Below are 24,572 nucleotides of genomic sequence, written 5' to 3'. Positions count from 1 at the left end.
GAAATTATTATTTTAATGTATTTCTGATGACTTGGATAAGCTACAAAGAAATGGATGAATGTTTGAATAAACTTGTGGCTATAAAATGAACCTTTTATTCATTTGTTTGTTTGCTTGGTTTTTTAAAATCTTTTTCTCCATCTTTAAATTTTGTGCTGAAACCATAATTTTTTTTTTCCCTTATAAGACAAAGAACCATGAAGAGACAGGAGCAAGTGTACAAAGTGGTTATCATCTGACATTTGATGCTTCTGCCTTATGAATAGAAAGAATTGGTAGAAATAATATTTCACTTTTTTTTTTAATTTTAATAGAGTCACTTCTCCAGATAGTATAATTTGTGCAGACAAAAAGAAACTGACTTCCTTTGCCTTTTTTTTGTGTTATTGTTATGCTTTGCCCTTCTTCCCACAGACATTCACGTTGGCATCGGTGTGCAGGGCAAAATTTCATTCTCAGTTCTGCAGAAAATATATGACTGAACATTATATAATTCCTTTTGAATTGATTTTACTTTTATAGACTCACCTCTCTAATCTGTAAGGGGGAAAAAAATCCTCTTGGCACAGAGGATGAATTGAAATTCCTATTACTGAGACTATCATTCCCAAAAGTTATGAAACTCCTAAAGCTCCAGAGGCTAAAACATTTAAAACTGAGCAATGCAGTGGAAAAAAAAAACTTTCATTGCAAATGAGATTATTGCAAAGTCTTTGCCAGCAGTTAATTTTAAAGATTCTTTGAGATCTTATTATATGTTCCTTAACCTGCTGCACCTATTGTGCTAAGAACCACCAGGGGAAAGAAGATGACTCTGATGTGTCCTGTAGGAAAAGAAAAGTCTTGCATTTGGTGTCTCAATGGACTTCTCTCTACAAAGACTGGTTACACGAAGATGAGCATTTAAAACAATTTTTAAAGGTATTAAAACAATTTCTGTGATGCATTTCAGCACTGTATAATTACATACTGTGTCTTAAAAACCCCAACAGCAAAATCTATAAAACATATTTTTTCATACTTAGATCTTTTCCATTAAATCTATAATATAAAATGATTTACACGTGTCTTCTTTAAATGCCTTAAATAAAGTCAGTTTGAACAGAAATCCTGTATTGTCAATACAGTCAACATTAAAGAATTACTTTACCCTATGAAACCTCTGGAACTCCCCTGATCAGTAGAAAATGGGAAAAGTTAGGAAGGTAAGAAATAAAACTACAAAGATGTGGACATTCCTTGAACACACCACTCATGTCTGGCAGAATAGGGTCTGCAGTCAGTATCCAGAGGATCATGGACATAGAGAGTTTTGAGGTGTCTGTAAGAGATGCTGCTTTGACTGAAGAGTGAAATCCTATTCCATGGTGTTTGCTGGTGGACATGGAGAGCAGCATAGCTTTATGTATTTTTGATAAAGAAAATTTTGTTCCTTGCTTGTTAGCGAAGTTCTTCTCATATTTCTGTATGAGTTCCAACAGCTCTTACTAGTTAATTCATTAAGCCCTTGTTAAGTTGAAAATAGCGCTGTTGTTGAGAACCTGAAATCAATCTGGTTACTGATTTTTAATTTTTTTTTTCAATATGTATTTTTTCCCTACTGGTTGAAAGATGAGACTATTTTAGGAGACTTTGCAGTATCTTAAAGTATTTTACTGATGAGTCTCTTAACATCTCCCTTAACTGGAGATGTTAAGGGTCTTGTATCTCTTCAGTCACTTGCTCAGGACTAAGGCAATGTGTAGAAAATCTTGAGATTCCTTTTTTTTTTTGTTTGTTTGTTTTGTTTTGTTTTTTAAGTAGGGCACACTGCATATGGAAGCAGAGACCTTAGGATTTTTGCTCTTTGGTACTAGGTGTGTATTGCTGTACTGGAAAGGGGACATCATTTCAGGCATCAGTTATGTCACACAGAGTTACCCTGTCTGGAGGCAGGGCTTTCTGGCCATGGAGGTTTGTGACTGGTCTCACAATTCCTCTTCTGGAAGCTTGTGTGCAGTATTAAACAGCAATAATGTTAATGATGGTTGTAGTTACATGTGCAAAACCAACATAGAGGGTCGTAGGCTAAAATAATTCATGCAGAAATCTTTGAATGTGGGGGCTAAAGCAAACCTGGTGACTTAGCTCATGCACATGGTCCTTGTTTCTTAGAAGGAAAAGGGAAGGATCTACGTGCAGATGTGGAAAAAGTGTAGAGAAAATATTTCCTAGAATTTCAATTATGACAATGTCTTCCCCCAGAATTAAAAGTAAGGTTTATTTAGGTATTAGTTTACAGCTAGGGAGAGTTGTGGGAATTTGTTGGAGGCATCAATGCAGTTTAAAATGCATGTGGAAATGTGAGGAAAGGTAAAGTAGAATATTTGCCATTTTAAAAGTCTTAATCTGATGAATGCATTTGTTATCATTCTGGATAAGTGATGATGGTGTGGTGTGCTGTCATGCTTCAGAATGTGTTATGCTGACCTAACCAGGTTTCATGTAATAGCCACAAGCGGTGTTTTAAATGTTCCTGTTTAGAGACAAAATAGTACAAGAATTTTGCCCTCTCACTTGGTACACAGTACTAAATAAGAGTGTTTCTCCAAAGAATATTGAATATTAACCTGTCTGTAAATTTAAATAGGAACATTCTCTCCTTACAGGTTTTGCATAAACATAATGATAGAACTTGTTTTAGTAGGATAGTGCCTGAATTGTCTTAGACCATTGATGTGATGCCTTAGATTAATGTTTGAGTTGTCAGGTGTTTTAAGATACCACTTTGTTTTGTAGACGATATATAGAAATGTGCTAGATGATGTGTATGAGTATCCCATTCTTGAGAAGGACCTGAAAGAATTCCAGAAGATACTTGGGATGCATCGCCGACAGTAAGTATTGATTGTATTAGTGATCAAGTCTTCTTTTATTCAGAGTGTAATTTATTTTTGTTCCTATCTTTCTGTAATTCAATAAAGTGATAAGTGATACAAGTGGCATATTCAGTTTTACAAGTCATCTCTTCTTAAAACTAAGGCTAAATTATTCAATTTTTTTCTGATGTTTGTTGGGCAGTGTTTGTGATTCAACATTCATTCCCATCAATTTCATTTGGGATTACTTACAGAGCAATAGTTTGTGGAGAAGTTGGCAAAAATTCCCTCAGAAGTTGAGGTCTGTGACTTCAGATGGTACCTTCATTTTTTTCTGCAGTACTGAGTAGCAAATCACTTGGAATGATCATCTCAGAGTTATTATTTTACTAATAATTATGGCATCTATAAAAGATATTTAATTGGCATGTTTTTCCAACAAATGGAGGTTGTTTCCATGGTTTGGCCATTGGGGAAGTGGAAGGAGCTGTGCCCTTGAGGGTGACCCTGACTGCTGTGTTAGCCTACTCCAGCAGCTCCTGGGCTGGCAGCATTGCTTTTCCCTACATCGATTATGCAAGTCAAAGGAAAGTTCTGTGGCTGAGCCAGATGCCTTTAGTTTTTCCTGAAGCATCTCTGCAGCCTTTCTGCAGTGACCATTTACTGATAAAAACTTTCTGATGTTGTAAAGTTTGCTCTAACTAAAACTTCCTTTTCCTAAGCTTTGGCTGGAAAGAATAATTGTGATTTTCCTTTTTGTTTCAGCACTGTAGATGAGTATTCACCTCATCGAAAGGTAATGCCAACTTGATTGTTGCTGATGGCTAGATAACTTACCATCTCACTTTTTTTCCCCTCTCTGCCCACTTCTTTCTCTTTTCTTGGCTCCTTAACTGAACGTGACTGGTGACCAAAAACATGACAGGACAGGTCAGTGAGGTTAGACCTGCAATGCTGCTTAAGGAACATTTTTTTTTTCCTTTGAGTGCATCCTGGATATCAGCAGTGTGAGCTAACCTGCAGTGGTTGTGACAGTATTAGCATGTTAACAAGATGCTTTGAGATGTCAAAATTCAGGAGAGGCCTGGGAGGGTGTCACCACAGAGCTAGAGGGATGTAGCAAGCTGGGCATACTGGGCTGAACACAGGCATTGACGTGGATCTCAAGTAAACAGAGCAAAGGGCAGATTTGTTGTGACAGGAACAGACAAAAAGAGAGGAACGTGAGTCTGTCTGTCTGACTGGAGGGAGAGGTTGCAGCCAGAGAAAGTTGGTCTACAAACTGCTCAGGGCTGAATTGCTGTGCTCGTCAGTTTTACTGGGCTGAAGGTGAAGTGTGTAATAAGCTTAAAATGTTCCTGCAAAAATGTGGAAGGCAGAACATGAGAGTGTAGTGAAATTGCTAAACAGCCTGATTGCTGCATAGGAAATGTATATAAGAAGTGTGTAAGAAATGGGCTCTGAAAATGAATACAGAAGACCTTGAATTGTGCAGGCTGTTTAGCCTTGGCATGTCCTGCTTCCTCCAAAATCCCCACCTTGGCCATTATTTAGTAAGGCAACTCCCAGTTTACTGCTCCAAGAAAGGGTGGGTGTACTTCCTATACAGAAAACTTTTGGCCAGACATATGGGTTAAATGCTGTATTCTGTGAATTACTGCTTTGTAAACAGCAGGGATTCAAAAAAAAAAATCACTGATTTTTTTTTCTTTTGTTTCTTTTCCATTCTCTCACAGAATAAAACCTTTTTCCACCAGTTCAGTGTAAAGGAGAACTGGCTGCAGCACAGAGGAACTGTGAATGAAACAGAAGAAAGTGAGTACAAATGAAAGAGTGGAGGGAAAGCTCAAAAGCTAAACAATTATTTCTCAAGGACTTCAATGTAAATATTCTTTAGCTGACATACAGCTTTTGAACAAGACCTTAGGGACACAAAAGAAGAAATATTTGTCAAGTTTTCCTTCCTTCCTCCTGGCTGGCAGGGCTCAGCAGTGCCATGGTATCTCAAGGGGTTTTTTTCTGTCTGGTTCCTCCAGCACCCCTGTCACACTCCTGTGTGTGTCCCAGGTGTGCTGGCAGCCTGTCCACCAGGCATTAGTTCTGCTCCAGTTCATGCTCTTGGTCTCTTGACCTATATCTTGGTTGTGAAAGGTGAATGAATAAGCCTGTCACATGAAATGGGCCAGGATCTGTTAACTCTGGGAATCTGCCTTAGTTCCTTCTCTGCTCAAAAACATCTCTGTGAGTTGTGTGGTGCCACTTCACTTTAATGCCAGCCATTTCAAAAGGCAATTCCCTGCATCCCTAATGGTACTGTGAGGCAGTGAGGCTGTCACCCTCCTGCAATGCCTGAGCGAGGAAGGAGGCAGAGAGGAGAACACTGTGTACACAAGCAGGGAACAACAGAAAGACCTCCTACCTGGCTCTTTGACAGTAGATCTTCATTTCTTACTGGGAACAAAACTCCAGAAGTTCACTTGAAGTCAGTGTATTTTTAGTACTCATTTGTGACAGAATAAAAACTGAGCTTGTTCTACGCCAAGTCGAAAGACTTGCACAGTATGGGCTGCTGATTGATAATCCTCTTTTTGTGCTTCAAATGTTGGGGGTTTTGAGGTTTATGTTACCAAGGCTTCTTTTAAAAATCTTATTTGAGGATGTGAACCCCCACACTCATTATTTTTTTGAGTTGAAGACAGCTTGTGGGTGACTGGAAAAGAAAGTGTGCTGGTGCAAGACAGGGGACAGACTGTGTGACCACGGTAGGACAGCCATCAGGACAGGATCCAGCAAGGCCAGTCCTGACTGAGTTAATTGCTTTTTTTCCACTGCTTGAGAGCAGGAGCCATGGATTATGATGGCATTGAAGGAATGAAATAGCCAGAGTGAAGTTGGGGAAGGGAGAGACAGATGCAGAGGGTGGACATCTAACTGTGTGTGGTGGAGTGCTGTCTGACTGATGGTTCTTGTGGAGGATGGGTCTGTCCAGCTGCACTGTGCCACTTGACCAGAGGGGTTTTATCCTCTATTGCAATCATTACCAGGGCAGCTTGCAGCCCATGGCCACTTCCTCCCTCTGCCATTCCCTCCTTCTGAGAGGAGCAGCACAGGCTCCTGGAAGAGGTGATGTGATCCATCCCAGGAGATACTACAGACAAAACCACTGGAAAGGTGTGAGGGGGAGAATCACTATGGTGGTTGTGCATGAGCATCTGACCTGTGGGATGATTTAGTTCAGTGTTAAAAGAAGGATAAATCAATAGCCCATTTATAAAATGACATCACTGTCATTGTCCCTTTGCAAATGACCAAGAGGACATTTCAAACAAATTCACTGTAAGCAAGGTGTGTCAGTTTGCATCTGGAGTCCAAATATTCCTATCAGATTTTTTAAAATTTATTTTTCTAGCTTGTTATTTAAAGTGCAGGTGGATGTCTCTATTCTCATGATGTGTATCCATTCTGATAAAATATTCTGCCATAGAATGAGCATCTCATTTACTCTCTGTCAGCAGAGACAGGTTAAAAAGGAATTATAAAATCAAATGGCTTTTTTTCCCCAGTACTCAATGTTAAGTTCCTCTTTCAGTCTCATATTCATTTTTTCTTTACTACAACAGGAAAAACCCCTGTTCTCAAGGATAGAGTTGTTAACTGCTTCTGGCATAGTCCTCACTAATGAAAGTGCCCTGAAGCCATGAAGATCTGTAGGATAAGCAAAGAGCTATTGCTACATACATCTGTCAATATAGATAATAAAAAAAATACAACAGTTCTGGAGAAGAAAAGTTGTCCTGTGTTGGCATAGTAGCAGCCTGTCTAGAATAAGAAGTACTAGAGGAGAAGGAAATTGAAAGTTTAATTGAGCACTGAAGTGAGTGTGAAACTAAGAACTGTGACAATTCTGATTAGCAGATGTAATTTTCAAAATATTTATGCAAGTCTCCAGGTCAATTTCTTCCACTTAAGTGTAGCAGCTGTATTTCAAAGAACTAGCTAGGGCAAACTCTGCAAAAGATGTAAACCTAAAATTCTGGCAGTCAGAAAGAGTTTACATCCCTTTTTGTAGCAGAAAACAGAAATTGCTGAGCTGACCACAGCATTCCCAGAGCTGAACCACCTCATGGACCTCAGTGGAAGTAGTGAGCCCAGGGAGTTTCTCCAAACCAGTCCCATTTATATGTGCTGTTTGTTATTCAGGAAATGAGTTGTCAGAACTGATTGTATGGCAGTTTGGGCCATCTCTGCTGGTGCTGAAATACTCTGGCAAGTTTTTTAGATGTCTAGACATATAAGCTATTGAAAACCTGGGAGCACTGTTCTTGCAAATCTTCCTGCTCCAGGTAGAACTGGAGGTCCAAAATAATTTCTGCAGCAGACATGAAGTATACTGAAAGGGCAGTGATTTATCTGAACCTAAAATGAAGGGAGAAAAAATGGCAACAGCTGAGTTTCAGAGAAGCTAGGCAGTGAAGGAAGTTGTCTGTGACAAATCCTCAGGGTAGGAATTCTTAAATAGATATTGCTGTGGGAGTCTTTGTTTCCATTTGCCTGCCTCTCTCATTTCCCAGGGACAGGAAGTGGGTAGGCGCAAAATGGTGATGTTTCTGCTTAGTTTCATGTCCTTTGTGTCAGGGTGCAGTGACTGCCCTTCCAGCAGCAGCCAGGCAGCTGAGGCATTGCTGTGGTGGGGTCTGCAAGTTTGTTCCTTGCTCTGTTCAGGTATCCCTGCCTACAGCTGAGCATGTCTTTGTTCCTTTGTGCAGTTTTCTGCCGTGTGTATATAACAGAGCACTCCTATGTCAGTGTGAAAGCTCAAGTGTCAACTTCAGCTCAGGAGATTGTGAAGATCGTGGCAGAAAAGATCCAATACCCGGAGGAGGAGTTGGCGCTGGTGACAGTCTCATTCTCTGGTGGTAAGTAACTTCCCTTCTTCTGACTACTTACCTTTTATTGCATCAGGTGAGGGAGGGCTGGCATTTTCTGATGCAAGGATACAGCTGTTCGTCTGTGGGCCCACAGCTGGATGACCAGGGGAACAATGAGGAGCTGCTTCCCAGAGACTTGTTTCCATGGCAACAGCTCTTTCTTGGGTACTGTGGGATGTAGCATCTCCTGGCTGGGAATGGAGTGTAAAGAACTCTCAGTCTCTAGCAGTATTGCAAGGTTTTATTTCTTTTTCACAGATGAATCTCCTGTTTTGGAATTTAAATTAATTTTGAAGGCAATGAGGCATGGTTTGCCTTGAAAATAGAGACGGGAATAGCAAATACTATATGCATGGCTGTTTCCTCATTTATGGCATAAGTAACAAATATTCTTGAGCTGAAAGGAGGAAGACATGTATTTGCACAACTGAGATGCTGGGAGCAATCTCAGCAATATTTTGTAAGCAGCAATTGACATTTTTTGCCTATTGTTTTAGTGTTAGTCATTAAATAGAAGGGCTTATTGTCTTTTTAAAGAAAGACTATAGTGATCATGGAGTGTTACTAGGGACCAGCCAAAGTCCCCAGATCTTCTTTGATCTTTGGAAGGTCTCAAGCTCCTTGGTCAGATTGTTTTGATTGTTGTGGTGTTTTTTTGGAAGCAATTTAACTAGGTACATAGAACTGTGAAGCTGGATCTACAAAAGGACTGAGAGTGTAGGATATCTTGGCAAAATTCTCAGATAACATTAGTTGGTGTTGACCCCCTAAGACAAAGGATGGGTCTTTTAAGTTACAGCACTCCTTGCTACTTCTTTGTCAGTCTAGTTAAGTGAAATACACACAAGTGCTGGCTTGTTCCGTTTGTACCTTTGATTCAGAATGGGAAGGTCACTTTTTTTTCCCCTCCATGCTAAGCTCAATTAAATAAACCTATTTTTGAGTGCACTGGTGTGGGTGTCAGGGAGATAGTGCCCTGCTCTGGTTGTTGAGACCCTGGGCACGGAGCATCCATTGGGAGCATTGCAAATGGGTGTCCTGGCCATCCAGGCTACATCATTTTCAGGCATATTTTTTTTACCCTTGTGTGTGCCCAGACTCACCTTCAGTGCATTTCACAGCACTGCAAAATCACTCTGCTGGTGGTGTTTTTCAGGTCTTTCTCTCCTGTTCAAGAGCAGGTCAAGTTTTGCTCTGATAGCAATAAATCTGGTTCTAACTGCCTGCTTAGCTAAAGAAAACCAACCATTCATAAATAATGAAACATACTATATTGGTTCCCAGGAAAGCCACAAAATGGAAGTGGTTGCCACTTGGTTGTTCAATGAGAGACAGTAAATAAAATGCAGGTATAGTAGGAAAGCCATTTGTATGTGATCTTTAAAACCCCTAAAATGTTTTTTAGTTACATTGCCTGAGTTAATCTGAAATACAATATCAGTATCTTTCTTCTTATGCATCCCTTACTGCAAGTAACAAATATCAACCTGCTGTGCTTTTTTTTCTGCTTTGTGGTTTTGCTATTTGTGTGACTTAGAACTCTTATTTTTCATCCACTTGGAGGGCAGCAGTATGAGCGTTGGAGAACCTGTTTTTATTGTACTGCAATAATGGATAAGCAAGCTCCTTATTCAAAATTACCTTGAAGAAACATAATTATAGTTCAGCATAATGTACTGTGCATCAGTGGATAAGTGAGCATGGATAAAAGGGAAAACTGTCTGAAATTAGATTTGGCTCTCAGGCTCCTCCTGGTCCTACTCCTCATGGGCAATGCAGAGTCCAGGGTAGCTGTCAGTGTCCTTGGTGTAGTTTTGGGTCTACCATGTATCTGGTCTCCAGAGGATTACTGGGAGCCCCCAGGAAGTGACAGCTTTTAAGCTGTATTTGGAGTTTTGCTTTATTTTTCCCCCCGCTTTTCTCTAGTTCATTCAAGACTCCACAGAGCTGAACCAGTACTCTGGACTGGAGGAAAAAAAAGTCCTTTCTGTTTGCTACCAGTGTCCTGCTCTTTTACTCAGCTATTTCCTAAATTATTTGCTCTAAGTCTAGAAGAATTACTACAAATACTGTGTTACTGCTCCGTGGGGTGAATTTCATGGTGATGGGATCCTTTAAACTTCTTTTCCTGCTCAGTGGCTGTGGCTACTGATTTAATCTCCAGTCACTGGTTTTGCACATACAACAGCTCAGTCTCTGGAGGCTGAGCCAACTCAGCTCTAACAACATTCACTGCATTTATACTAGATACATTGGGTTGAAATGAAATTATCTTTAAGGCATAGGAGGCTAGAACAGATGATTTCAGGGTTTTTTTCTGTTCTATGTGAAGTGTAGTTTGAAAGCAGAAGCAGGAAGCTTTTGTGCTCTAGTCCCTCAGAGATATCTTGCCTTTATCTTGCTTGAGCAGGGGGGACATGATTGGCCCCTACATAGACTGAATTTGATGCTTAGTTACCTTCTAAGAAGTTGATGTGGCTTCACAAACACAATTGTACCTTTATTTCTCATATGCAGCTTTTACTCCTGTTCTGAAACTTCTGATTTTTTGCTGTTTTTACAGAAAAACACGAGCTACAACCAAATGATTTGGCTATCTCAAAATCTTTGGAGTCATCCAGTCGTATGTTTGTATACCGAAAAGATCTGACTGATTCTTTGGTAAGGATTGGTATTGTATATTTCCCATTTTTTGTTTGTCTGACTCCAAATCAAAACCTCAGTATTCCTCTCAGAGGGCTTTTTCAGTGCAAAATTTTTTTTGCTTCTTTAGTAAAGCTTACTGAGCTGCTCTATTCCTTAAAAAAAAAAAAAAAAATCTTTCATTAACAGCAGTTATTTGACTGAACAGTAATGGAATTTGTTCATCAATTTTAAATAAGCCAAAGCTTCTGTGCAGCTTAAATCTTGCAATCTACATCAGCCTGGAAAAGCTGACCTGTGTTTGTACCAGAATGGATGGGATGAGGATTATTCAGGGCTCTTGTGACTCTTTCCTCCCCGCCCTGCCTTGTGCCTCTGTAGCACTTTGGCGGGTACATAATCATACAAGGTGGTGAGCAAATTCCCTGGAATTACTACATGTGGAAATAAATGTTGTGTGAGTTCCACAAGACCCATCAGTGTCATCCCTGTGTTGTGGCCAGCTGGTGTGTAGCTCTGGGGGTGTGTTCTCCTCCTTTCCTTCTGTCTGTCTCTCCATCCTCTCGCTAGTGCTGGGGAGGTCAGCGGATTTAGAGAGAGCAGATCTCTCTCATCCTTCCCTCTGTCTTCAGAAACCAGGACTGCAACCTCCCTCCCTCCATGCTTTCCCAAAACCTCAGTGAGGCAGGCATGGTCAGACACTTCAGTGTTCCAGTAGTTTTGTGCTAATTATGCAGATGTTTCCAGGAAAGAGTAGGGGCTGTATCACAGCTGACTTCTGCATGTTGTCAGTACCTCTAGGATCTGTGCATTCATCCTTGGGATGAGAAACGTCTATTTACATTTTGTTGGATCAATGTGCCCCGAAGAGCTGACATGCCACTATCATTGTGATCTGTCATCCCCATTATCTCTGGCTTTCGAGCCATCTCTAAAAATGTGAATATCAAGGGAAGGTTTCCAGCGCAGATAGGTGACAGCCAATCTATTCACATAATAAAAATTGCAAAACTTGCTCGAACTGTTTGAAATATAGCACCAAAGTAATGGCTTAACTGGTAAGAATAATCTTCCATCTTGGCAGATGGTTCATGTGCCAAGTTTCAAACTGATGAGGTTAAAAAAGCCAAGAGAAACGCAAAACTTTGAAAATCCCAGCTAATAATGGAAATGTCAAATGACCCTGAATACCAGCAGTACCACAGCACTCCACAGTAATATTCTGAGTAACTTTTATTAATCAGAACCCACAGTGTTTTACTCTTTGTTGATTACATTTGGGATAGATTAATCATAAAATATATGGATTTATGTTATTTGTAAAAGTGGACTGGAGGGCAAGTTACTTGCATTTATTCTTAATCCAATGTGGTTTTAGAATGATTCTTTTATATCAGAAAATTTACTGGTGTATTAATTTAGATTTTATTTTCTGATAGTTTGAGGGATTTTATTTTCATTATGCTCTCTGCTTGGCCAGTGTTTTATATTCAAGGTTGGGAGAGGGAGAGAGGGAGAAGGCCTCACTCTCCAAAGCAAATCATTGATCTTATTGACCCATTTCCCATTTCAAGCTATTTATTAAATAGGTTATAGCTCCTTCATTTTGATTAGTGGGGAAAAAAGCCCTCAGAGTGCACTTAGAGAAGATTACCTGCTCAGCTCTGTTTGGTACCTTAGTCCAGTAACTGTTTCATTGCAGAACCTTTGGCATTTCTTGAGGAATTTGTTTTGCTCTTGTCTGTTCATTTAGAGCCCATTTTCTGAAAATGAGGAGTTGCAGCAAAGATCTGTAAGGATTTTGGGAATTAACACCTGGGATCTTGCCTTAGAACTAACAAACTTTGACTGGAGCCTCTTCAATGCAATTCACGAGGTAAGAAGCACCACATCCACTTCCAGGTATATTACTGTCATGAAGCATTGCATCATTGTGGTGAATTTTGGAGCATTGGTACTCCTGGTTGCTTGCTTCACTGTCATCACAACATGATTTGGTAGCTCTCAGTAGTGGTCACAGGTCCAAGAGTTACCTTGCAGTCCTTGAGACTGAAAATTCAATTGTTAGTGGTTTGTATCTTTCCTGTGTTTGGGCATCTCATATGTTCCCTGTATACCTGATGTGTTCTATTGAGATTTGCCTCAAAAAATATTTTTTAAAAACCTTCTCTGTGAATGTGTTACTTATGCAAAATGTCCTATGCACTTGATAATGTTTCAGTAAATATGGGATTCCAGAAATAGTTCATTTCACTTTGGCCACAAAAGAATTCACAGTTTCAGCAATTCAGATGGTCACATCACTGTCCTCATTTTTGTTAGGCTGCAGTAAGATGAAGAATACTGGACAGGCTTTATTAAATGAGATAATGGTGCACTTCAGGGCCCATTGGGTTGTTCCAATGACTTTGATAAGTTCTGGTTTGGGTTGCTCAGTAAAACACACAGTTAACAGTAGAAAAGCACTCATGAAAATACCATTTACTGAAAAGCATGTTGGCTTTCTGAGAAGACGAATGTGCAATTGCCTTGCTGTTCACCAGATGCTTTCATTTTCTTTCATTCATTGGGTTCTTTTATTCAGTTTAGACACTTTAAATTTGAAACTGGCCACATTTGGGGGTTTTTTAACAGAAATCAAGACCCACACCTCTATTGATTAAAAATTGGTTCATACAGAAACAAGTTTGAATAGAAATTTTTCAGATTCTGCAGTGGTTTGATATGGTTGATTTTTCATACTGGAACAGAAGTGGTGAAATACAGAAATAAATTGTTTATGTCTTATACCTGGCTAAAGCCAGAAATGGAACATTGGGAATTCTAACAAAAAGAGCATATCTTGCAGGATTTCCAGTCCACCTGCCTTCTGTAATAAGTCTCTAGATTTTGCTAAGCCAAACCTGAACCATTTGTGATTGGCTCATGGATAAAGAAAAAATAACCATTTGCAACCAAACCTTGTTTCCAAAACAGTTTTAAATAATTTACAGTTCATTTATATTTAGATTGTTTCTATATCCCTAATGATGTTGTCAATGTCTTGCAGCAAGAGCTGATATACTTCACATTCAGCAGACAGGGCAGTGCTGAAAACACTGAGAATCTCAGTCTTCTGCTTCAAAGATGCAACGAGGTCCAGCTTTGGGTTGCCACTGAGATACTCCTCTGTAGCCAGCTCTGCAAACGTGTGCAGCTTGTGAAAAAGTTCATCAAGATTGCTGCCCAGTAAGTTGCTGGTGTTGCAACAGAAATCTTTGAATTCACATGGTTTGTTTGGCAAGAAGTAGGTAGAGAAGAAAGGAAAGAAAAGTAATTCGTCATCCTGTGTTTTGGTAGTGTAGTAGGCATTCCTAAATAAAACAGTCCATAGATAACAGCAGCAGAGCCTGGTCAACACTAGGCATGGTGGAGTGTGTGCTGCTCAAATCTCCCTTGGGCAGCTTAGCTACTATGTCTGCAGTGTCAGCTGCAACATCCTTGATGGTGCAGAAATAGCTCCTTCTGAGCTGAGATAACCTGAGGACCATATGACCGAACTATTTTGGCAGCAAAACAGTCACACACAACTAGATAGAAACCAAACCATTCTGTTATAAACTTGAAAGTCCTACCTCTAGAGAGGAACCTAACTGCAATAAGCTTTTGCCCCCTGTAATTCTCTCTGGAGTACTCTTTTATTTATTGGAGGGGTAGGCTTTTCCATGTGTTAGATTTGACAGTCTCCTCTTTCATTGTTATTAAGTAGTACTGGCATTTTTTCTATGTCTTGCAACAGAATACAAATTTATACTATACACAGAGATTTCTTTTTTCTGTAATCACTCTTTGTAACCAAGGAAATGGAGCAATTTAAATATGTGCAATCATCCTCCTCAGCTCTCTCTCCACTTGTTGGTCTTCTGCAATATTTGAATATGCATGGTTGTGGAAAATGTATAAATTGCTCCCTTCATCGACTGGGCTGATTTAATTTGCAAGGCACTTACATACAGAGGACTGTTCTCTGCTGAAGCACTGCCTTTAGAGAAATTAATTCTTATAATCTAATCTAGTGTAACTCATAAATGTGATCCGATTTAGTTTGCAAGTTGTGTGGTATCCAGTAATATGTTCATTTTCTGCTGTACCAATGACCAAGAAATGGTTGGTTCCATGTGCTTTGCTTGCACTATTGTAGCACTAATTTGCATCCCAGCAAAAGTTTTGTGTCAGTCCTACATGAATAAGAATATATTTGTTACCAGACTGAAGTGTTGATCCCATTCTGCTAAGTGAAAAGCCAAAGTTGTGGAGACTAAATACAGTTGTCAGTAAACAGTAGACAGGCTCTCCCCATGTATAGCAGAAGCACCCATCACTGGAGAAGGTAGGTGATGAAATAAAAGATTGTGTAGTTTTCACAGGATTTTTTTTTTTTTGTCATAAAAGCTGCTTTCTAAATGAACACACCACTGTATCTCATCAGTTCTGGAAGAGCTGATGAAAGAGGAACAATTAGGGTGGAAGGGTGGTGTACTAAACACATCATGAGACAAGCCAAGCAGCTCTCCTGTTCTGTTTATGATGAACACCTCTGGCTTCTCCCTGTTCTCTGCTCACAGATTCAGCCAGGAATTTTTGTCTGGTCAGGAAACCACCAGGACTAAGATTTCATAATCGTTATCTGTGTGCTCTGCTGTTGAGAAATGCATTTTATGCAAGTATGTCAATGCACAGAAAGGAGGCAGAACTTTTGCAAAAAAAAATCCATTCACTTATGTTGATGAATAGTCTAAAAGAGAAGACAAGTGGTTCAATAAACAAGATTAATTAGCATGTTTTTAGAAAAAAACATCCTGGGGAGTTAGAAACAAGTCAATGTAAGGCTAGAACAGAAAGATTACAACAGCAGCCTTTTTGGTCCCCAAGCAAGCAGTGGCTGGCTGTGAGTGACATCCCTTCTTCCACAGCTTGATGTGAGGAGTGGGTCCACCTAACAGACAGTTCATGCAGGCTGCACTGGACACCTTCCTTGTTTTGAAATGAGTTGCCTTTGGGAGCTGCCTGGCTTTCATGATAAAAAGAACCTAAGCAACAAAGTTAGGATTAACTCAAAGACAGCTGAAGTGAAGTGAGAAATGCACTGTCTCAAGATAGTACACAGTGATAAGGGCAGGCTTTATAAAACTTGTTACAACTTCTGGCCATTTTCCAGGCTAAGGCCTTGGCATGTACTTTTCCCTGATGATAAATCCCAGTGAAGCCAGTGGAATTCTAAATTGTCTTAAAAGAGTATTCGCACTCTCGCACACAAATGTACCCATATATTTCTACAGTCTCCAAAAATCTGCAAGAGACAGGGCAATACTTTTGTTTTAAAAGGACTCAGTATTTCAGGATTTCAAGTTTCCTAAGGAACTAGAAATAAGCATGGTCTGATTGTATACAGTAAAATGTCAAAAAAATAGAGGAATCGAGCAAATTGGGATCTGTACTGGAACCAGTACTAGCTACAGCTGGTTTATAGACATATGTAAATTGAGCACTAACCAGATTTTCAGACACTAAAAATGATGAGGGATTGCAAATGCATTGGGGGATAGACAGGAAAAAAAAAGAATTATCTAAGGAGTCTAGCGGCATGTGCAAACAACAGTAGGATAAGATTTAATTTAGATAGATGCCAAGTAATTCAGCTACAGAATGCTAATACTGAGCTGAAGAAGTAAATGAATGATTGTCAAGAACAGCACTGTGACAGAGGTCCTTGGGTGATAATAGATGACAAATTAAAAGAAAGGACAAAATGTGATGCTGTTCCAAATAAATAATTTGCTGTTTGTTTTATGCTTGCATAAGAATGTTGAACAGTAATTATATTTCTTCTTCCCTTCCCACTGTCTCACTACATGAGAAAGTAGTGAAGGAAATAAGAGTTAAATGTGAGTTAAAATAAATTACAAAGAATTCAGTGAAGGATAATAACAGTATGGAAAAGCAAATTGCAGGCCACAACTACAGAGAAATTGAAGGAACCTATGTTGTACAATTTCCAGAAAAGATGAAAAAGAGGATGAAAATATTTATTATACAACAGAATAGAGGTCAAGGAATTATTCTGTATGGTAAAGGACAGCTGGGAGTAACTTGAACATTGAACAGGGAAAATTACTTTTGACAGCAACGGGAAAAAATTAACCTGCCAACAACAGGGTTGATGAGACAGTAGAACGTTTTCTAAAAAACTTCTTAGAGACCCCATCACCTAGACTGCAGGTGGTTATGAGAGGACATTTAATGAGTTCATTATGTGGAAGATGATTGTATGTTAGTGCTGAGGGTTGAAATGAGACTCAGTAACCTAGGATACGTGTGCATTCCATTTACCGCTGATTCTGAGTACAAAAAATCATATTTTCATTCCTCAGCTGTAAGGCCCAAAGAAATCTGAATTCATTCTTTGCAATTGTTATGGGTCTCAACACTGCATCTGTCAGCCGGCTCTCTCAGACCTGGGAGGTAAGACACATCTTTATATCTTTCAGACACTGTCAAAACCATTTTGCACAAAGGCTGTATACTGGTGAATTACCTTTTCTTTCTGATTAATAATTTTTCATGCTGAAATCAAACATAGAGGGAGTGTTGGTGGAGAAAATTCTTTGTGACCTGAAACCTTAGATATGCAGGTATTAAAAAAAAAAAACCTTAGCGTGTCCTTCCAGAGTTTTAAATAAGAACAAAGCATGGAGATTTTATCCCCTTAAAACAAAATAAATTATTCTAGCATTTTAAGTAGATGTCAGAACAGAAAGTCTTACAAAGGTGGCTCCAAACAAGCAATACCTTATTATGGAATAATTTAATTAAGAAGCCAAAACAACAAAGTAGAAATAAACCTTCTTTAGTTGTCTTTCATCAGGTTTTTTTTTTTGCAGCTGCTCATCCTGAACAACTAAGTTAGGAAATGAGCATGAATAAGGAGCATACTGGAGAACAGAGATTATTTGGTTAAAAAGCTACTGGTTGCTACACAGAGCATGAGTGTGTTTAAAGGAGTGTCCCACTGGGATCTGTATTTCTGTTTGGATTTTTTTCTTTCCATCCAAATGGCATCCATGTTGAGTTACAGTATCTACAAGTTTACTGCATCTGCTGATGAACCAAATACTGGGGAAGGAGTAATTGAGCAGGGTGGGTTGAAGCCGTATCCCTCCTTCATGCCCTTAACACCACAGGAGGGCAGTACTCCAAAAATACCAATCTGTGATACAGACTGACAGAGAAGGGCTGTGATCTGTGCCTTGGAGATATGCTTGAGCACCAGCAGCTGGGACCAAGGGGCCATTAGGGACTTACAAACCTGTCTGACACTGTCCAGAGCAAAGTCTGCCCCCTCAGCTGAAACCACACATATGGAAACATCACTTGTATGTCTGAGGCTTTGACACACACAGACACAAGGACAGTGACTGTTTACAGGGACTCAGATAGGCAAGGAGGGGATGACTTAAATAAGAGATAAAGTAAAAGTTTTAGGGCAACTACATACCTGAGGACAATCATTTGGAAACCCCTTGCCTCTGATATCTCTAAAACACCTCTCTGGGGAAGATTTGCCCTGGCCTCCTGCTAAGTTGCCTTCATTGCATTTCTCTGGGCTCTGGTAGGAGAGTGGAAGAGACCAAGTATGGTCTGGAAGGCAGTGATACAGATCTCTCCTGCACGGAGACACGCAGAACTCTGCTCTGTGCTGAGGCCTCTGGAGATCATGTGCTGCCGGTGGGCTTCTCTCAGGAAGAGCAGGATGTTTGCTTGTCAGAACAAAGAGTGCATCTGCATATGTACCACTGTAAATATGTCACGTTTCTGTGTGTAAAATATTTATCAAGTCACATCCTTTCTTTTTTTTTTTATTTGTAAAACTTCATTGCACTGGAAGTTTCAAAAGCAGAAGGTTATTTGCATTAGTAATGTGACTTCGAGAAAGTAGAGCAATGTTTTAAAATTAATTATAATTACTTACACATGTAAACGAAACAACCTAAATTTAAGCAGCCATTTAGACTAAATCATATTGGCTCTGCACTTGATTTCTTAAACAAGTAGTATGGTCCCAAGTATATTCTACTTTTCTTCTTACAGTATCCAGTGTTTTAATGAGCTTCGCTTTCCCCAATTTAAGATAGAAGAAAACATGCAATTGCAGTTTCATGTTCAATCATTTTAGCATTTTAATTGTACACATCCACTTAATCTAATGGTTCTAAGTCTCTTTTCTCTTGGTAATGTCACTGTGGCTGTCAGGATCTAAGGACAAAGACAAGACAGGATTTGTACTAAGAGGGGATCTCTTTTACTAGGCTAACTACTATGGCTGGAAAAAATAGACAGGCTTTAAGGTCCACACACCATCCTTCAAGTCTGAAATACCAGCATGAAAATTTAAATTGCAAACAACTGCTTTGAGTGTAGTGATGTGAATCCATTAAAGCATATTAGAGACAAAGGAAGTGGATGCTTGTGGAGTAGAGTAGGTGTTGACATGAGGGACAAGACTGTAGTTTGTGCCTGGGCACCCTTAGAAAGTGTTTTATGCACCTCTCTGTGGGATTAGGAGCAGATACCAGAGACAGAGTAATTAAGGAAATGTTTATTAAGGAAAAGTTTATAAAGGAAATGTTTCCAGTATGTGCCAATGTTAACCCTGATCAGCACTGGCATGATGTATAAAACAGCGCTGAGTGTGACACCTGTTAATTTCTAGAACCCATGTTCTGGGGCAAATGATTACCACAAATGATTTAACATGGATGTGATCAGTTTCTGAATTCTCAGCCTGAGTTACTGCATCTAGCTTGATATGGATGTTTAGTCATGGAAGCTGGGGAAGAAAGTCAAACCAGCTGCTAACAAGCAGTTTCCATAAAAGAAAGATGCAGGTCCCCAAGACGAGGCTGCAGGGCCCAGTTCCTTGCTGGCATTGCACTGAACATGGTCTGTAATTAGGGCCCTGGGAGCTGAGGAGCTGGGGTTAAGTGCCTGTTGGTGCTTTCAGCAGGCACTTCACCAAGAGCAGTCTCATGGAAAAAAATGCCTCAGCATTTTTCTGCCTAAATCAAATTCTCTTTGTTTTTTTCCTTTTCCTCTCTGTTTCCACACTTCAGAAAATTCCTGGGAAGTTCAAGAAACTTTTCACTGAACTTGAAAGTTTGACGGTAAGTATGGTGTTGGCAGCAGAACATTGCTAGCTTCACCTGCCTGCCTTCCTTCTTCCTAATTCATTTGGAGTCTGCCTGTTATTGTCTGGAGCTGGACTTGTCATGTCAGATCCGTGATTTGCTGAAGGCCACGTGGCTCTCCAGAGCTCCGAGGTGGTCTGCAAACATGAAAAGGAAAGAGGCTGTGTTCCTGACAGAGGGAGGAAGGGCAGAGAGAGGCAAATGCAGTTTCACCAGCATCAGTTTGGGAGCTGCTCTTTTTCCCTGGTAGCTAATCAACCTTTATCTGAAGCAATCTGCTGCAGATCAGGAGAAAAAGAGACCAGCTCAAGTTTTAAAAAACAAATGTCAGAATCTGAGGCTTGAGGGTCTTTGTCAGCATTATCAAAGCAGAATAAACAAATGTTTCCTCTGGCTGTCGCGGAAGTGGGTGCATGGTAAAATCACTGCCTGGCACGGGGAACAGGAGATCCAGCCTTTACCAGCTGTCATGCTTCTGTACTTGGAGTTCATTATAAATGAATGTGTTTTAAAGATTCTGTGTGAGCTGGTGTTTACATTGGAAATTGAGATGACTTTTTGAATTGCCTACACAATTGCCACTGAAACATACTTCCTATTTTCTTTGAAAGTCTCCAGCATGCTCCATGGATCTTAAAGCAGTTTTTGTTGGGATTTTTTTTTTGTTGCTATTTGGTGATGTTTGTTTTGTCTTTTTTTTTTTTTTTTAAAGAAGTGAATCAGCAATACACTTGGGGATACATTTTGTGCTATATAGTAAGATATTTTGCTAATAGAAATTTCTGGGGAAATTGCAGAGCAGTCCAAGTGAATCTATTCTGCAGTTTCCTCTCAATTTAGCACTGCTTCATCTAGAGGAACATAATTGCTTTTGTTCCTTTCACTGTTTACATTCCTGTTCAGTTTAGCATGTCGGCTAGCTTAGAAAACCTTTAGCTACCTTGCATCCCAAAGACACCTTTTATATCTAAATCATGTTCAGATCATAACCCTGTAATGGATTTAGAATTGCTCTTTTTATAGCCTATTGATTTTTCTGTCTATTACTCAAATGGTTTTGTAGGATCCCTCTCTGAATCACAAAGCTTACAGAGATGCATTCAAGAAAATGAAATCTCCGAAAATCCCCTTCATGCCCTTACTTCTGAAAGGTAATGTTAAAGCTTGGTTGCTCTTCACTGTTGTTAATTGAAATAAGTGATTTTAACCACCTTCTGTAAGGTGATTTTTCCTTTGGATGCTCTTAAGATGAGTATGTGACAGATATAGTGGTATTGACAAGGTAGCACTTGGTCTGGATAATAAACAACTTCCTTTTAAGACAGTGGGAGGATCCCAATTTTCACACAGGTCTTAAAACTTCATGCAGTCCTGTCAAGTGTGGCTAGAGCTGTGTGCTTTTGCTTTGGCCACATGCCCTTCAGTGGAGAAGCGTGGCCCTGCAGGCCCCTGGACCAGTGGCCGTGGTCGTATTGCTGCTCTGAGATGCCTGTTGGGAGATGCCTCCCTTCTTTGCTGGGATGAACCTGCCCTGGTGCCAGCCTGAAAGCAGATCCTGCCCTGTCTGTCTGTCCTTAGAGAAGGGGATTTCCAAGTCTCTTATGGGTCTAAAAGAGATAAATAAAATCTTACTATCTAAGATCATTTTTTTAAAAAAATGTCTTAAAGGACAACTACTAATGCAGTGAGCTGGGCAGCTAATTAAGTGGCAAGTATTTCAAATATTCCATTGTCTTGGAGTCATTAATTATTAATTGCCTAGTCTTTGAACATGGCAAATTCATTTGTTTATTCCTGTATTCTGAAAGTGTTCTCTTTAGGCTGTTCATTCCAACCTGCTGCCGTGAAATGTTTGAAGGCAGTTCTCCAGATCAGCTGGTGACAGTTTGGGAGCCACCAGACACTTCCCCTCTTTGCACACATCAAAGGAGTTTGCATTAATTCAGATGGTTACAATTATCAAGGCTTCAAAATCAATATTTTTAAAGTGTTCTGGAGTATGTCTTGCCTGCAAACAAAAGCAGCAGACACAAGTCACTTGTAGCAATGATGTTTGCACAGCATTACAATTTGGTGTGTAAGAACATGCACCTAGACAGCACTGGTATCTTTAACTTTAATTGGAGATAGCAAGAAGACTTTGAAATTAATGCAGTAATGTCCTTAAATACAGTGGGTCATAAGGAGATGCTGCCAAGGTTGCTAATATTCCCAGAATATTGCACAGTGCAATGGAATTTATTCCATATCCAGCATATTTGTATTAAGGTCATTTCCAAGGCCAGTAAAATAGGAATGGATAACATAGAAATCATTAATAACTCAGCAAATTGGTGTATTTCATCACAATAGGAACAAAAGTAGTTTCAATTAAAGAAAAAAAAGAAAAATCCTAAATTATGAAAAATAACTTCAGAGTGTCCTTTAAAAAGTTAATTAAATTTAAATGCAGAGCTCTCACAGCACACAGACACAGCTTTGGAAAATCAGGCAGATTTTTCAAATGTGTAATAAAATACTGTGATATACCCTTATAACCTAGTTCAGATGCAATTTTCTGCTCCACTGAATTTATCTAGACTCATAGTTGTTGGCTGCAAAGCAAATTTCTGTTCCTTCTGCCCTCAGAGATACACACTTTGCTGTCAATGACTTAAAAAGCTGTGTGGAAATTTCTGCTTCCAGTATAGGTTTTTCATTAGAAGTGATGGACAGTTTTTAATTGCACTTATACAGACACAAGTGCTGCCTGTGTCCTGAAGTTGTGTCCTTTCTGTGTCCCTTTCCCTGGGTGCCCCTGCAGAGGAGGTGCAGAGGGTCGTGCTCCCTCCTTTCCCTCTGCTTTTTTGGATGCAGCCCAGGGGGAGGAGAGGTGCTGGAGGTTTTGGCAGCATGTGCTGTGCTTTCTGCATGTCCAGGCTGGCATCCCGTCTGTGCCAGCCCAGCCACCCTAGGGGCACAGGGACTCTCCATCACCCCCCCCATGAGAGTCCCAGCCCCGGGTTTCCAGCAGCATTTGAAGCCGTTTAGCATTTCAATTCCAAGCAATTACAAAATACCCCTCAGGCACAGAATGAGCCTTTGAAACCCAAGGAAATAAATCAGCTTGGCTGTTTGGAGGGAGGGTGAAGGTAGAGGTGGGTGGGGGCGGTGTGTGACAAAGCTTCTCTGCAGGTTTCCTCTCCTGAAATCCCCCAAAACCGTGGGGTCCATGTGGGTATCAGAGGGAGTCCTAGAGGTGAGGACAGGAGAAATGCTGAGGTGCACAGATCTGCTGCTGGGCTGGAGGCTGACACCCCTGCTGAGAAGGACTCTAGTGCCATTCACTGTGTGCCCTTCTCCCACTGGCATCCACGGCTGTGGCTGTAAAGGAGTGATGATATTGGAGTGCCATCTCATTCCTCCAGCATTTTCTCCTCATGGATTTCCTGGGTACCCTCCCATGCAGGAGAGCTGCTGGGGCCAGGGCTGTCAGTAACCTGGAGGGTGCACTATTGAAGTCAGAGCTTCCAATCCCACAGGGAATCTATTCATATTCTTGGTACTTTATGTCCAAGGTAGGTCTCACTTCTGACCTAATACACATTAGAAAAACAGAGAAAAATGGCCTTGAGCTACTGCTTTAATTATATCTTGACTTGGCAAGATTTATTTTGCTCGATAATCCCTCCCTCCAGTTCATTACACTGTGTTCAGTTCTCTTCCTGGAGCCAAATATAGACCTTTTCCTTTTCCTCTGACCTTTTTGCTGCCTTTGAAAATTCCCTCCAACAACACTACATAAAAGTGTTTTTCCCTAGGCATGATGCTTATTTCTAGGCTTTGTACTTTGTACTTTGGCGTCTTGTGTTTAACCTCTCTGGCTGTCCACTGCTGGGCACTTGAGTGAGGACTTCACAGTCATTGTCCCAATGGAAATGGGAAGTGAAGGGTGTCAGAGCCATCTCCAGCATCTGGTAGCTCTGCCCCTCTGGAGCGCTGGGCTCAGGGACAGACCTGTCCCAGCCTGGGCCATGCAGGGCCATCCCTCTGGATGCCTTCCCTGCTCCCAGCCATCTTCTGTATATTATGCATCCCAGAAGTAGCACAGATCAGGTTTAATAAGAAATCCTTGCCCCCACTTAAAAAGACTCTTAACAATGTGTAAATATTGTTGTTATCTAGTAATCTCTGCATGTCATCATTAGGCCAGGCTTTTGTTCCACTGTTACAAGATACTGTGTGAATCCTTAATGGGATACTTTCCTTTTTTTTTTCTTCTTTTTTTTTTTTTTTTTTTTTTAGCTGTTTAGTAATTTTATTTATTTGCATTAAAAAGAGGTTGTGAATAGTAATTGTTTTTCTTCTTTTTTCCAGATGTAACATTCATCCATGAAGGAAATAAAACGTTTCTGGATAACCTTGTTAATTTTGAAAAGCTGGTAAGCTAGTTTCATCCTTCCTGTTTCATAAAACATTTGTGTTCTCTTCTTCACTTTGCTTTCCTTATCCTGTAAGACTGTAAGGTTTTCTGCTGGCTGAACCAGGAGGAAATAAACAGGGGTAGAAAAAAGCAAGCAGGATGAAACAGCCAAGTCTCTTTCCCCTGCCCTTTTCCTCTGCTCCTCTCTCTTCTTGTTCCTTTCTCCTCTAGTTCTGTATAAAATGGCTAAACCAATAATGACCATCATCACTGCTACACATTCCAGTTTCATTTATACCCAGTGACATCAATTCCATTGCATCATCTTGTGGGCTGCTTCGTATGAGTTAAATTCTCCTGCTTCAGCTTTCTATGAATTATGTTTCCTTTTTGTTTTTCCCCTCAGGTTTCTCTAGTTTGTCACCTGCAAGTGGTATTGTAATTTTAGGGATCTTAAATGAAAGTTAAACTTTTTGATCTGTGTTAAATGAGGAAGAAAATAATGCCTGAAATACGA

At 40.1% G+C, this 24,572-nt stretch overlaps 1 protein-coding gene across 1 annotated transcript in view; it reads left to right on the top strand.

Moving 5' to 3' along the window:
- Nucleotides 1-24,572, top strand: part of RAPGEF5 (Rap guanine nucleotide exchange factor 5) — a 155,931-nt gene that overhangs the window by 119,703 nt on the left and 11,656 nt on the right. Inside the window, exons 13-24 of the mRNA XM_030230825.2 lie at nt 777-921; nt 2,779-2,876; nt 3,624-3,654; nt 4,595-4,673; nt 7,625-7,774; nt 10,350-10,447; nt 12,183-12,305; nt 13,479-13,657; nt 16,840-16,930; nt 19,579-19,629; nt 20,717-20,804; nt 24,010-24,074. Of these exons, the coding sequence (XP_030086685.2) occupies nt 777-921; nt 2,779-2,876; nt 3,624-3,654; nt 4,595-4,673; nt 7,625-7,774; nt 10,350-10,447; nt 12,183-12,305; nt 13,479-13,657; nt 16,840-16,930; nt 19,579-19,629; nt 20,717-20,804; nt 24,010-24,074 (1,198 nt within the window). The remainder of the gene's footprint in view (nt 1-776; nt 922-2,778; nt 2,877-3,623; nt 3,655-4,594; nt 4,674-7,624; nt 7,775-10,349; nt 10,448-12,182; nt 12,306-13,478; nt 13,658-16,839; nt 16,931-19,578; nt 19,630-20,716; nt 20,805-24,009; nt 24,075-24,572) is intronic.

Source organism: Serinus canaria, chromosome 2 (assembly GCF_022539315.1).
Source record: "Serinus canaria isolate serCan28SL12 chromosome 2, serCan2020, whole genome shotgun sequence".
NCBI classification, from domain to species: domain Eukaryota; kingdom Metazoa; phylum Chordata; class Aves; order Passeriformes; family Fringillidae; genus Serinus; species Serinus canaria.
The sequence above is the reverse complement of the archived record's forward strand: the minus strand, read 5'-3'. Positions and strand labels throughout refer to the sequence as shown.